Source organism: Sciurus vulgaris (assembly GCF_902686455.1).
Source record: "Sciurus vulgaris genome assembly, chromosome: 6".
Classification (NCBI taxonomy): Eukaryota; Metazoa; Chordata; class Mammalia; order Rodentia; family Sciuridae; genus Sciurus; species Sciurus vulgaris.
In genome coordinates, this window is record NC_136466.1 from 38,273,154 (window position 1) to 38,286,760 (window position 13,607).

The 13,607-nt window shown below is 51.1% G+C and overlaps 1 protein-coding gene across 1 annotated transcript; it reads left to right on the top strand.

Moving 5' to 3' along the window:
• Positions 1-945: 945 nt before the first annotated feature.
• TSPAN17 (tetraspanin 17) lies at positions 946-12,061 on the top strand. Its single transcript, XM_079145521.1, is given in 11 exon segments — positions 946-1,177; positions 4,436-4,486; positions 4,578-4,586; positions 4,588-4,695; positions 4,698-4,727; positions 6,227-6,397; positions 9,514-9,639; positions 10,419-10,466; positions 11,024-11,140; positions 11,218-11,279; positions 11,871-12,061. Coding segments are annotated over 11 exon segments (846 nt in total). The 5' UTR covers positions 946-1,090; the 3' UTR covers positions 11,908-12,061.
• The last annotated feature ends 1,546 nt before the right edge of the window (positions 12,062-13,607 follow it).

Here is a 13,607-nt window from a genome sequence, read left to right on the forward strand (position 1 = left end):
CTTTCCTTTCTCTTTTTTTGCTATGGGACCTATGCTGTGTAGCTTAGCCTCAATTCCTGAGTTAAAACAATCCTCCCACCTCAGCTCCCCACAGCTGGGACTATTGTGATTACCACCATGCCTGGGTTCACGGTTTGTTAGAAGTGGATTCACTTGAGGATGATGAGTTTAGTCCCTTGAGGAAATTGTTCTACATAAATACTTCTGAACAAACTTGGAATTATTATTATTAGTTTTAAGGAGGGCTCCAAATATTTTTAAGATCCAGGCTCCCCCAAACCCCTGTTCTGCCTGGAAGGAGCTCATGTGAGTTTCTTGGTACCAAGAAGTCCAACCAGGGTCTAAAACTGATACGAGGGAGAGGGGTAAAACTGAGGGACCTCAACCACCAAGGGATGGGGGATAGACTCCCAGCAAAACTGAAGGGACAGGGAGCAACAGGCTGGTACTCTCAAGATTCAGGTCCTCGTTTGGCCTGAGTCTGAGACCAGAATCAGTAGAACTGAATCTCTATTGAATGCCATGCGCTCTTCTGTATTTAGACCTGTGACAGGTGTGTTAACCATTGCCATCCGTTCACACCCGAGCCCCAGTTAATCTAGAGCGCTAGGGTGGGACTGGGGTGCCACTGGTACTGAGCCTTACAGGAGCTGAGGGATCTGGAGTTCTTCACGTCGTGGTCACTGGCGCCATCAGTAGGCGTCTCCTGCATGTCTAAAGGACATCAGGAGCTTGCTGGGGCGGTTTGTGAGAGGAATCAAAGGCCGGCTTCACAGAGCCAGGCCAAGAGGCAAGGGGCTCCGAGGCGGCGGAGTCGGCTGTGGGTAGAGCCGACTCAGAGGCGGGGCTCCTAGGTGGGCGGGGCCTGGGACGGGGGCGGGGCTCCGAGGGGACGGATCTGCTCTCCAGGCTGGGCGGGCCTGGGCGCCGTGGGCGGTCCCCTGCGGGGCGGGCCGGCGCTCTGTGTGGCCGCAGCCATGAAGCCGCAGCCGCCGGGCCTAGGCCCGCGGCGGCCCAGCCCAGGGCGGCCCGCTGAGGGCTGGGCCCACTCCCCGGCTCCGGATCCCGGGCCGGAGGGTGGCCGCTCACCATGCCTGGCAAGCACCAGCACTTCCAGGAACCCGAGATCGGCTGCTGCGGGAAATACTTCCTGTTTGGCTTCAACATTGTCTTTTGGGGTGAGCACGGGGTCGGCTTCGGGCCCTGTGCTGGGGTTGGTGAAAGGAGGTCCAGTCCCCTAACCGATGAGAGGCCACTTCCTGCTCCAAGAGCTTATGTGGGCTCGGGACAGTCCCGGGCCGACTCTTCCTTCCACCCTACCCGCTCCTAGTCCTGGTACCAGACCCGAGGGAGCCCCAAGAGGCCTGGATTGCTTGGGGGCGGGAACCCACTACGACAGTGCTGGGGAGTCACGGGTTGTATCCTCGAGGCCCAGCGGCGGAGGAGAGTGTTTGCTTCAAGACCCCAGGGGCATGCTGTAGTGGGTCGGCCCCTCTCTTGCCCCAACCCCCTTGTGAGGAGATATGAATATCCAGCCGGGTTTAGTCCAGAGGGGAGAGTCCGGCTTGTTCTGACCTCCTCGTTCCTCCACACCCGGGATTGGTGCCCTCGCCCTAGGCTCCTGCAAGTGGGGGTCGGTCACAACCCTCTCCCTTACCCACCGGTACTAGGAGGCAGGCGGTCAAAGGAGGGGCAATAGCCGAGGACCTCAGGGCAGGGAGAAGGATCTCCCCCTAGAGCTGGGTGCTGGACCTGGGGAACGGAATGCGACATTCCATGCTGACGGAAACCGAGGGCTCCCAAACAGGAGATTGATCCTACTCACAGAAGGAGCTGCATGTGCCTCTTCCAGAGTGGTGTCTGTGCCCCTGGCCCTGCCGAGTCATCTTTCCTTTCTCCCTCCCCCATCCCATCTCCAAAGCTGCCGCCTCTGCAGTCTCTGTTCACCAGGCCTTAGGTCAGAATGCCAGGCCTTTTCACTTGTGCCACTTCAGTGGCACCTCTTTCACACACGTGATGTTGAAGCTTGCCCCTCTGGTGGATGTCCTTAGACTTCAGTGGTGCTCAGCCCTGGATGGTGTGGGCAGTGTGGCAGGGAGGGTCAGGATCAGGAGCCTGGGTGTGTAGAAGGCTTAGCTGCAAGGCCTTGGCAGGGTTGCCTCTCCTTTCCGAGTCTCAGTTGTCCAGCCTGAGAGTGGGCGTTTGAAGTTGGCCCCCTAGGTTAAATGAGTTCTAATGAGTTGTATTCTCTCAACTACCTTCAATATTGTTGTCTATTTTATAGATGGGGTAACCTGATGGAATAGGTGTAGATAGAAGGTTAAGTCATTTATTATCTGTGGTCACACAGACCACGGTGACAGCTGAGGAGTAGTAGGTGCAGGTGAGGAGAGTAACCCCAGTGTCACTAGGGAGCAGGTACAAGAGACCCAGCTTTGCTCCTGGGGCCTGGGCAGGGGAATGAGGGTAGGTTGAGCATTTTGATTTTGTATTAGGGCAGCATAGAGCAGTAAGGGCTTCATGGTGGGAGTAACAGTCTGACCTGACTTCCATACTGGAGCAGATGTCTGGCTTTGAGGGGGAGTGTGGGTGAGGGGCAAGATCTGGAGGTAGGGAGAACAGAGAGGTACACTGGGACCTAGCTACATAGCTGGCATAGTGGAGAGAGGCAGTGGCATTGGGAAAGGTGAATAAAGCTCCAGGAAGAGGCCCAAGACTGAACTGACAGGACTGGGCCACTTGGGGAGGGGATGGGTTTCAGGTTTGGGTCAAGGTGGTTCAAGAGAGGTACCTATGAAACAGGCCCAGGGACAAGTACTTTACCACTGAGCTACATCCCAGCCTTTATTGATTTATTTAATTATTTTAATTTTTTGATGACAAGCAGACCCTGGTGTTGCCCTGTTTGGTTGGAATCTTCTCATGGTTTCTCACTGTTCTAGAATACAGCTGATAGCCAGTTTGCCTCCCCTGGTCTCATTTTCTTGAAAGGTACCTGACATGTCCTCGTTTGTTTGCTCACTGTCTCTTTCCCCTGCCATGGTGTGAGCTTCATGAGGGCTGAGAGCTTGTCTGTTTCCATTGACCAATGTATTCCCAGCACTTGGAACAGTGTCTGGACACTGAGAGTGTTTGCAGCAGGAAGGTGAACATTGGGGTCTGAAACCTGGGAGAAATTTGTGTGAGGATCTGGGGATCATGCCAGTGTCATGCAAGGGTGGAAAATGGATGTGAGGGGGAAGAAGGGTGGAAGTGCTAAGGTTGGAATCCAAGGAGGTGTGGCCATAAGCATGGGGTAAGGGGAGGCAGAGAGTCCTGGGAAGGAGTCTGAGAAGAAGCAGTGGAGGAAGGGTGTTGAGTTAACCAAGGAGGGATTTGAGAAAGAGATAGTGTTGGACTGGTCCCCAGTCCAAAAACTGGGGGCTGGTTAAGTGGGGTGAGGCAGAAGAGGTAATATTTGCTTGCATATCATTGGACCCAAATGTGGAGGAGGGAAGGAAAGATGTGTTCCAGAGACAGTATAGTGGTGGGTGGAAACTGGGGTCAGAGAAGGAAGGATGGTCAGGGGTGCCTTTGACAGTGACTGTCTCTGCACTCTCTGGTGGAGTCTCCTGAATCTGGATGTCTAGGGACCTAACCAGGATCAGGCATGACTGAGTGGTTGACCTTAACTTTCAGAGCGCTTCCCAGCAAGGAACTGAGGCAGGAGGTGGGAAAACTGAGGGTGGTACCAGGGCACCCAGGGCTGTCCTAGGTGAATAATCCATAGCTGGTAGTTAGAAGGCCCAGGCAGAGCTGTGGTGAGAATTTTTTAGGGCTAAGGCTAGGTCCCCTTAGCAGAATCCTGTTCTGCACTGAGATTCCTCATCATTCAGGAGGGTCACTAGTTGTGAGCTTTGAAAGCTCGGATCTTAAGATGCTGGGGTGTAGTTTAGTAGTAGAGAGCTTGCTCAGCACGTGTAAGGCCCTGTGGTTCAATCCCCAGCACTGCCAAAAGCAACAACAAAAAATCCATGATAGTGAAATGAAACCTGGAAGGCAAGGAGGAGGTTGGATGGCAGTCTTAGAGCTGTAGGGCTGTAGGAGGGCTGGTTTGGGAATGGGCAGAGAGGAGGTGAGGGGGATGGAGCTCCAGCATGGACCCAGGATAGGAGCAGAGGCTCAGTATGCTGCTTTTGCTTCTGGACAGGAGTATAGTTGTAGTTTTAAGATCCAGGAAGGGATTCCTGAGGTCCTTCTTAAGGCTATGGGTGGCTTCAATCCTTCACAATGTTCTGTGGACAAGAAACACTGAGCTGGTCCTTGGGAAGATGGAAAGGACTCTAGATTCCTTTCACAGCCTGAGTCCCTCTTTCTCACCCTGGGTTCCTGAAGGCCCCTGAGTACTAGGGAAGGACAAGTGAGGGTCCTGAGCTCTTTGCTATTGTTCTTGCAGGTACTAGGAGCCCTGTTCCTGGCCATTGGCCTCTGGGCCTGGGGTGAGAAGGTAAAGGTGGTGGGGTAGGGTGTGGGGCTGACCTTGGGGCAAGGTGGTGGGAGACCAGCCCCTCGCACCCACCTCTTCTCCCTCTGCACAGGGTGTTCTCCTCCAACATCTCAGCGCTGACAGATCTGGGAGGCCTTGACCCAGTATGGCTGTTCGTGGTGGTTGGAGGCATCATGTCTGTGCTGGGTTTTGCAGGCTGCATTGGGGGCCCTCCGGGAGAAACACCTTCCTGCTCAAGTTTGTAAGTGTCTTCCATCCACTGGAGACCCAACCTCTTTCCTTCTGGTTCTTGCAGTACAGTTGGTGCTTAGTAACAGGCAACTTTGTTGTTATGCTATTGTCATCATCAGATTCATGTTATCTATATTTGTTAGAATTCTTTTTGTTGTAAGTGCCCACAACCCAGTGGCCTAAGCATGAAAGTATACTTATTGGCTTATGTAAAAAATAAAAAACAAAAACAAAAACGAAATAACCATAGGTCACTTAGCCAGGTCTCTGTTTCTCAGCTCTGCTCCCTAGGGTTGGCTCCATTCCCTGTGGGTGGAAAGAAGCTCAGGGAATAGGTGCTGGCTTCACCCTGACCTCCCAGGAACTCCTACTGGAGACTGTGGGTACTTTTCTCTCAACTCCTCTCAGATTGCTTTAATTGTATGTCCTTGGCTCTGATTGGCTGTTTCTGTACCAATCCCTATGGGCTAGGAGGAGGTAGTGCTCTGACTGGTGGGATGGTGGCATAGCCCAGTTTTGTATCTGGGCATAGCTCAGCTCTGTACCCCAGAGTCAGGAGAGAGCTGGAGCTGTTCCATTTGAAATCTGGAACTGAAGTTATGCACAAGGGTGAATTTTTAAGAAAGCAGGTGTAGTTACCAGATAAAGAATGGTAGGTAATAATAGCACTTGCCTTTTACCATCATAAAACTGTACCAAGTGGGTGGTGGTGAGGCTCAGTGGCAGAGTGCTTGCCAGGGGTGCATGGGCCCCTGGATTCTATCACTGACACCAAAAAAACAGAACGAAACAAAAATACTTCTGTGCCAGAACTGCTACTTTCCCGTAATTTGCCAAAATGACAAACCCAAAGGGAAAGAGAGGAACCCAGTATTCTCTAGACATTTCAGAAAACATGGAGTTGTTTGTTCCTTTGGCCATATATATGTGAATATATAGGAATGGTGATATTGTGAGCATTAAGGGAACAGGTACTGTTCAAAAAGAAATGCCCTAAAAATGCTACCATGACAGAACTGGAAGAGTCTACAGTGTTACCCAGCATGCTGTTGGCATTGTAAACAAGCAAGTTAAGGGCAAGATTCTTGCCAAGAGAATTAATGTGCATATTGAACATATTAAGCACTCTTAAGAGCCAAGACAGCTTCCTGAAACGTGTGAAGGAAAAATGATCAGAAAAAGAAGAAGCCAAAGGGAAAGGTACCAGTGCTCAGCTGAAGTGCCAGCCTGGTGCACCCAGAGAAGTGCTCTTTGTGAGAATCTATGGAAAGTAGACTGAACTGCTGGAACCTATGAATTCATGTCACAATAGATGGGAGTGTGTGGGGGGGAAGTCCTGTGGACTATTTGAAAAGAAAAAAGAGTAAACAGTACTAAACTAGTGGAGGATGGGGACTGGTGACTTTGGGTTCCCTTGAGTCTCGGTGGAGGTAGAGGTAAAACTCTTCTCCCTGGCAACCTCAGAGCCCTGCATCTTTAACCCATACCATCTGTATGTCCCCAATCCAGTTTTCTGTGTTCCTTGGCCTCATCTTCTTCCTGGAGCTGGCAACAGGGATCCTAGCCTTTGTCTTCAAGGACTGGATTCGAGACCAGCTCAACCTCTTCATCAACAACAACGTCAAGGCCTACCGGGATGACATTGACCTCCAGAACCTCATTGACTTTGCTCAGGAATATGTGAGTGCAATATCCAGCATGGGCCACATGAAGGAGGTACCTAACAGGCACATGAGTGAGAAAGGGAGAGAGAGCAATTACTCTGTGTGTCAGGACTGCCCCCTCATCCATCCAGGCCAGCAGGCCCCAGGGAGGAGACCCAGGAGTGCCCCCATCCAATTAGAAACCAGATCCTAGTGATCCTTGGTGATCCCCATATACCTAGCCTTGTGGGGACACAGACTTGGGAAATAGAGACCAGAGGATCCTGATCGGCAACTCTCAGTTCAGGGCTTATGATACACTTAAATGGAGGAAATTTGGCATAAAAATATTGACTTCCTCTTGTACTGACTCTGAGCCCAAAGTGTCAGTCAGGACTATGTTGCTACTACCCCCTTTACTGGAAGAGGGGCTGTCTGTTTGCCGCTGATCCCAGCACTTGTATTTTGTTACACCTGTTAACCTTATCTCATTTATATCATAGTCACATTACTTAAAGTTGGAGATACAGTCTTGAGAAATGTGTTGCTAGATGATTTCATCATTGTACAAACATCACAGACTGTACTTACCCAAACCTAGATGATCCACACAGGCCAACTTGACGTGGACTCTTGAAATAAACAAGAGACTGAGTGAACACAGATGGGTTATGCTAATGCGAGTGTAATGCAGTATAGTATTTTTCAGTAAACTTATTTATTTATTTATTTGAGATGATGTCTTGCTATTATTGTCCAGGGTGGCCTCAAACTCCTGGCTCAGATGATCCTCTTGCCTCAGCCTCCCAAGTAGCTGGCCTACAGTTGTATGCCACCACACCCATCTTTACTCATCTTCAAACTTTTTAAAAAAATAAATAGAAGGAATCAACTCTAATAATAAAAAGTATAGTTTAGTCAATACATGAACTAGTAAACATAGTTGTTTATACCATTACCAAATATTATGCACTATACATAATTGCATGTGCGTATACTTTTATATGACTGACAGTGCAGTAGGTTGCTTTGTACCAGTATCACCACAAACATGTGAATATGTGTTTGGCTAAAACGTTAAAACAGCTATGGCATTAGTAAGCAATAGGAATTTTTTGACTCCATTATCATTTTGTGTGGAGCTACCAGGGACTGAACCCAGGGGTTCTTTACTACTAGTTACATCCACAGCCCTTTAAATTTTTTATTTTGAGACAGGTTCTAAGTTGCTAAAACTGTCCTTGAACCCCTTATCCTCCTATCTCAGCCTCCCAAGTTGCTGGGATTATAGGTGCATGCCACCACACCTGGCTGCACTATAATTTTGTGGGACTGCTGTCACTGACTAAAACATCATCATGCTGTGCATGGCTGTATTTCTTCAGCTTCTGAACATAGTTTGAGATCCCCACAGCAGCCCTATTCTCACTTGCAAACCTAAGCCCTAAGAGGAAAGAGCCAGAAAACAGTTCCCAAAACCTTAGTTGCCTCCCACGTGCATGTTCTTGTCCACTCACACCCACACATGGTCACATACTCCCAGTCACCTGATCACACCCACTTAGATAGTCATGTGTGCTTGATGACATCCACCACCAAGTGCCAGCTCTGGGACCCAGTAATGAATTGGAGCTGGTGTCTTCCTCCAGGAGCTCAACCTAATGCAGAGGCAGACATGTAGCCAGGGGGCTATGGTGGGATTCATTTGTTCATTCAGCACAGAATTATGAAGGGTACACCATGTGCCAGGCCCTGGGCCAAGTGCTGGGGATTCAGTAGTGAAGAAAGATGAACCTGTCCCCTTGGGAATGGCATCAGGAGAGACGGATGATAAATAAGCAAAACTCTGTGTGTGTGTGTGTGTGGGGGGGGGGGGGGGGAGAGAGAGAGAAAGAAAGAAAGAAAGAAAGAAAGAGTAGAGAGAGAATAGAACTAAATAGAGCGAGAGAGAAAGAAGAAAGAGAGAAAGAGAAAGAAAGAAAGAAAGAAGAAAGAGAGAGAGAGGAGGAGAAAGATAGAGAGAGAAGGGGGAGGAGGGAGGAAGTGAGGAAGGAGCAAGGAGGAAGAAGGAAGGTAATGAAGGAAGTAAGGAAGGAAGGAAGGAAGGAAGGAAGGACGGAAGGAAAAAGGAAGAAGAAAAAGAAGAAGAAAGAATTGTGGGGTAAGGGTCAGGTCTGTAATGGAGAAGAAGGGTGTACGGGAAGGCCCTGAGTGGTGACCTGGAGGCTCTCAGTGGAGGAAGCAGCAGAGGTGTGGAGTAGAGGAGAAGATTGTGTCTTCAGCAGGGACAGCAGGCACCGAGCAGGTGAGAGGGCACAGGTACAGGCTAAGCTGTGCTCTGAGACCTGCACACACATAGCGATGTTGGTTCTGCCTCATTCCAAGGCTTTGCTCCTTGGGGCCTGCCTCTGCTACCAAGCTGGTCCCTCACCTGCCCTTGAGCCTCCCAGCCCTTGTAGGCTGGCTTTCTAACAGTACACATTGTTGCTTTCCTTTGAGGCCCCTCTCCCAGCTCAGTGGGGAACTCTGGTCATTGCAGGCCTTGCACTCACCATCACCCCTGCCTAGGGAGGCAGCATGGGATGTTCTGGGAGGTGGGTGGGGCTATGGAGTGATGCCAGTGTGTACTTAACCAAATGGAATGGTACTGCTGTAGGGTGCAGGGAGGGAGGGCTGGGAGGATTTCTCTCTTGTCCCTGCATCATAGAAGAGAGAACTCTGTCAAATCTCTGGGCAAGTGTGGCAAGATCCAGTGTAGTTCAGTGGTTCAGTGCTGCCTCTATCTCAACGGGGCTTGACCTAACTCCTGTCTCAGGGCCATTTGGAAGAAGCCATGATCCTCAGGCCCCCTCCCTCCCTTTTTCATCCTCTTAGGTTGGGGGGCAAGTTGAGGAGCCCCTTCTCTGTACCCCATGACTCCCACCAGCCTGGAGCTCTAGACTTCTGTCCATTCTGTAATCCCTTTGGATCCTGGCCTGTTTACTGTGGGGGTAGGGAGGTACCCACTTGACTGGCTGTCTTTAGACCCCTTCCCAGCTGGCTTATTCTCCCGGTAGCCTGGGCTTCTTATCCCCAAACAGAATGAGGCTCCCAGGGTGGGCCTGGCTTCCAGCCATGGGCCTGGCTTACCCGGGGCTCTCCCCTGCCCCACAGTGGTCTTGCTGCGGAGCCCGAGGGCCCAACGACTGGAACCTCAATATCTATTTCAACTGCACTGACTTGAACCCAAGCCGGGAGCGCTGCGGGGTCCCCTTCTCCTGCTGCGTCAGGGACCCTGCGGTGAGTGGGGCTGGAGGAGAGGAGGGGATGTTCTGGGTGTCTAGGAAAAACCCACAGTAGGGCCCCACCTGGCTCTGCCTCACCCTGGGGATATGGCTGTTGGGGGGGGTCATTTCACTGGGGCAGTTTGTGCTGGGGCACTGAGGCCCGCTGGAGCTGGGACTTTTATCCCTCTTCAGTAAAACCTGTTTCTGATTGTGGCAAGATGGAAACAGTAGGTCCCTGGAGGATGGGAACTGGCCTGAGACCTCCCTGCACCCTGTATTTCACTAAACACAGCTCCAGGTGACCAACTGGAAGGTTGGCTGGGGCTGGTGTCACATTCAGTCACAGGTGTGTGTGGAAGGGGTCTCCCTGGCCACAGCCAGCCATCACGCCACCATGCCAGTATGATGGGGTGGGGTGGGGTGTAGGGGACTGGGGAGGGAGGTTCTGACCCCTTTATGGCTTTCTTGAGAGCAGAAATTTCTCACAGTGACATGTATGCAGTGGAAGTTCATCTGTGACTCCAAGGACCAGGTGTCTCTTCATTCTTATAAAACTTGAGGAGGCAGGATTCCAAATAAATAGGCAGCAAGTCCAAGCTGCAGCCACATGCCCTAGTGTCTGGAAGAGAGGCACGGGGGCCTTGGGGAACCTTGCTTCAGAGTGGTGTGGCATGACAGAATCCCTGGTTCCATCTGCCTCCCTGAGAAAGAAAAACCACTGTAGTGCTCAGGCACCACCAGCCCATATTGGATGCCCCATTACCAAGTTACTAATGGCCTGTTTCCCCTCAGGAGGATGTCCTCAACACTCAGTGTGGCTATGATGTCCGGCTCAAACTGGTGAGATGGTTGGGGACAGGGCTGGGGACAGTTGGGGTCACTGAAAAACCTCAGGAATTCTATGGGATAGGGGTGTACAGGAAATCCGACACCCAGGGGCTTGGTACTGGGGAGAGTGGGCCTGTGGGCTTGGGCATAGGTGGGGTTACTCATTTCACCTCTTTGTTGACCTGCTGTGTGACTGGCATTGTCTTAGACCTTAGAGATTCAATGCTAATGAGAGAGTCTCTGTTCTCGTGGGGAGAAAGACACCAAGCTCGTGGATACATAAATATGGATGGTCATGTGCCAATTTCAGCTGAGAACCTGGAGGGTGAGGGGAAGGGGGCTGGGTGCTCAGGAAAGGCCTGTCTACAGAATAGGCATCCATGCTGAGACCTCATGAGAAAGAGCCAGGGAGGCATGGACTGTGGGGCAGAGATCCAGGGAGTAGGCACTGTAGGCCAAGGACCCAGGGGCAGGGATGAACTTCACAAGCTGAAGGAAGGAAGATAGGGCAGGCTGAGGTGAGGCCTGCAATGGTAGGCAGGTCAAGCCTGGTTCCCGTGTGCCTTTAGGAACTGGAGCAGCAGGGCTCCATCCACACCAAAGGCTGTGTGGGCCAGTTTGAGAAGTGGCTGCAGGACAACCTGATCGTTGTTGCTGGGGTCTTTGTGGGCATCGCCCTCCTCCAGGTACTGCCATAGCCCCACATGCCCCTCCCCTTGCCCAGTACCTGCTGCCTCTCCCTCACCTGCCCTCTGTCTTACAGATCTTTGGCATCTGCCTCGCCCAGAACCTTGTGAGTGACATCAAGGCAGTGAAGGCTAACTGGTGAGGCTGCTACGGGACATGGCCACTTGCCTGGCCTACCCAGGCCTCTGGTGGGGGCCCCCAGGATCCTCCTACTGTACTTATGATGGGCAAGGCCACAGGAGGTTTCTGTTTGGACCTGAGCCCCAAAGGGTTTTGTGAGCTGGGTTGCACTGTCTGCCCACCAAGAAGGCCACTTTGGCTTTGCCTGGGCTGCTTGTCCTGGAGCTCTGTGTACATGGAGGGTGTTTGTGTGTACAAGTGTGCATTTGTGTATGTGCACAGGGAAGCCACTGTCTGGGCTGCTGGGGTGGTGGGCTCTCTAGGGGACTAGGAAGGGTCCAGTTAAGATGGTGCAGGCCAGATCAGTGGGAGGTGCTGCTGTAGTACCTTTGTGGGCCCCGCCTCCAGCCCACACTGGGTCACACGTCTCGGTGCATGATTGTGTGGGGTGGGCTTTGGGGCCTGCTGTTGCCCAGGCAACTGCCTCACATAACTTCAGAGATCTCTTCTCACTAGCTCTGATCTTAAGCCTGCCAGGAGCCCACCTCGGCCTCAGTGTCTGACTCTGAAATAGGTCCAAGAATTTTCTTTCTCTCACTTGCCTCTCAGGATCAAACATGATGATGGCTACAAACTACTCAGATAAAACTTTGAAAACCACTGGCTTGTGCCCACCATCTTGGAGGTTCTATCAGCTGTGGGACCTCAACATAACTCTCCGGTGAGGGCCCTTGGCTCAGACCCAACCTCTCTACAAGGTTTCTTTGGCCTGTGTAGTTTATACATTAGAGACAACCTTTAAAAATTGGTACATTTCACATAAAAGACCAGATTCCCTGCTTCTCTTGAAGAATGACCATTGGGCCACACCAGCTCTTCAGTGGCAACATTACTTGGGACATAAGCTTCCTTGGTCACTGAGATTCTGCCTGGCCTATTCTCACCTAAGTGCCCTGCCTGACCCCCTACAGGCTGGGAGTTGGCTTCCCCTGCCTCTGGATTATTCCCTGAAAATGTCACAAGGCTGCTGTGGCCAAGACTCAAGAAAAGCACAGGGATATGAAGAATGAGGATGCTGTACCCCACCCGAAGAGTGTCTTCCTGGAAGGAGTCAGGCCCTGCTGGGGACTGAGGTGGGTGACAGAATACCCAGGGAATGGCTGAATGGTAGGATGGCAGTCAAGAAGAGTTTGCAAAGGAATCAACTGAAAGCCCAAAGCGTGACCCCATGAAGTTAAAAGGAACCTGCTTGGGAGGCTACTGATGGTTGGTTCCTGGGCTTGGAATCAGGTTTGAAAATCTTCAGAAGAGCTATCTGATGGCCACCAGAGGGCGAACCAGCACAGCATTCTCTGGGTCTGGCTTCTTCCTTCTGCAGCCTCACTCACCCCAGTGAAGCCAGGTGCCTACCCTGCTTATTAGTGCTTCCAGGCTTGCAGAATTTGAAAACTTCTAATGGAGCAAACAAGCTCAGGCTTGGAAAATCTGCCTCTTATCAGCTACATGAATGGGTGCGTGTGGAATGACTCTGCTCCACCCCTCCCTAGGCCATAGATGAAGAGGGGGAGGTGGTAAGCTAGTACAGAGGTCTGGTAGGTTATACAAATGAATGAAGATGGTTTTAGAGTCATGATGCCTACTTCAGTTTAACTTGACCACCTGAAGACCAGACACAGAGACGTTGTACCTTGTGATGAGAAATCTTTGTGCAATCCAGTTGAAAGTGGCAACTTGCCTTGGAGAACAGGATGTCGTGGAGGTTGTGACAAAACACAGGTCTTCAGCAGAAGGTGGTAGCTGCTATTCAATTGTAGCTGGCTGTTGTGATATGGGAATGCAGGTCTGTCATTAGAAATACAGAGAAGCCACAAACAGATTTCAATGTGAGATAGTCCGGATTTTTAAGTTGTTGGCCACTAGTTAAAAAATTAACTCTGTAAGCCAAACAAACAGCATAGGACCCAGCTTTGGCACCTATGCCACCATAGATCCCATGGGGACAGGGACCCTGGCTGCTTAACCATTCAGGTATGCTGGGAGCTGCTGTCACGTAGCAGGGTGTAAGGCACGCACCCAGCACCCTTGTTCACCGTTCAGGCTGGGCAGGGTCCTAGGGTTCCTGACAGGCATTGACTGTGGGTGGTTTGTTCATGCTATAATAAATGCAGCTCAAAATACTGTGCATATGTCTTGCATTTCCTGATTTCAAATGTCTTTGCTTTTATTTTCTTCCTCAAACCTCACACACCCTTGTGATGTGAAGTTGCTTTTCCTGATGAGGATACTGGGTTCTAAGGAAGGTCATCCAGGGCACACAGCAGGGAGAAGGCACACAGATCTGACTGC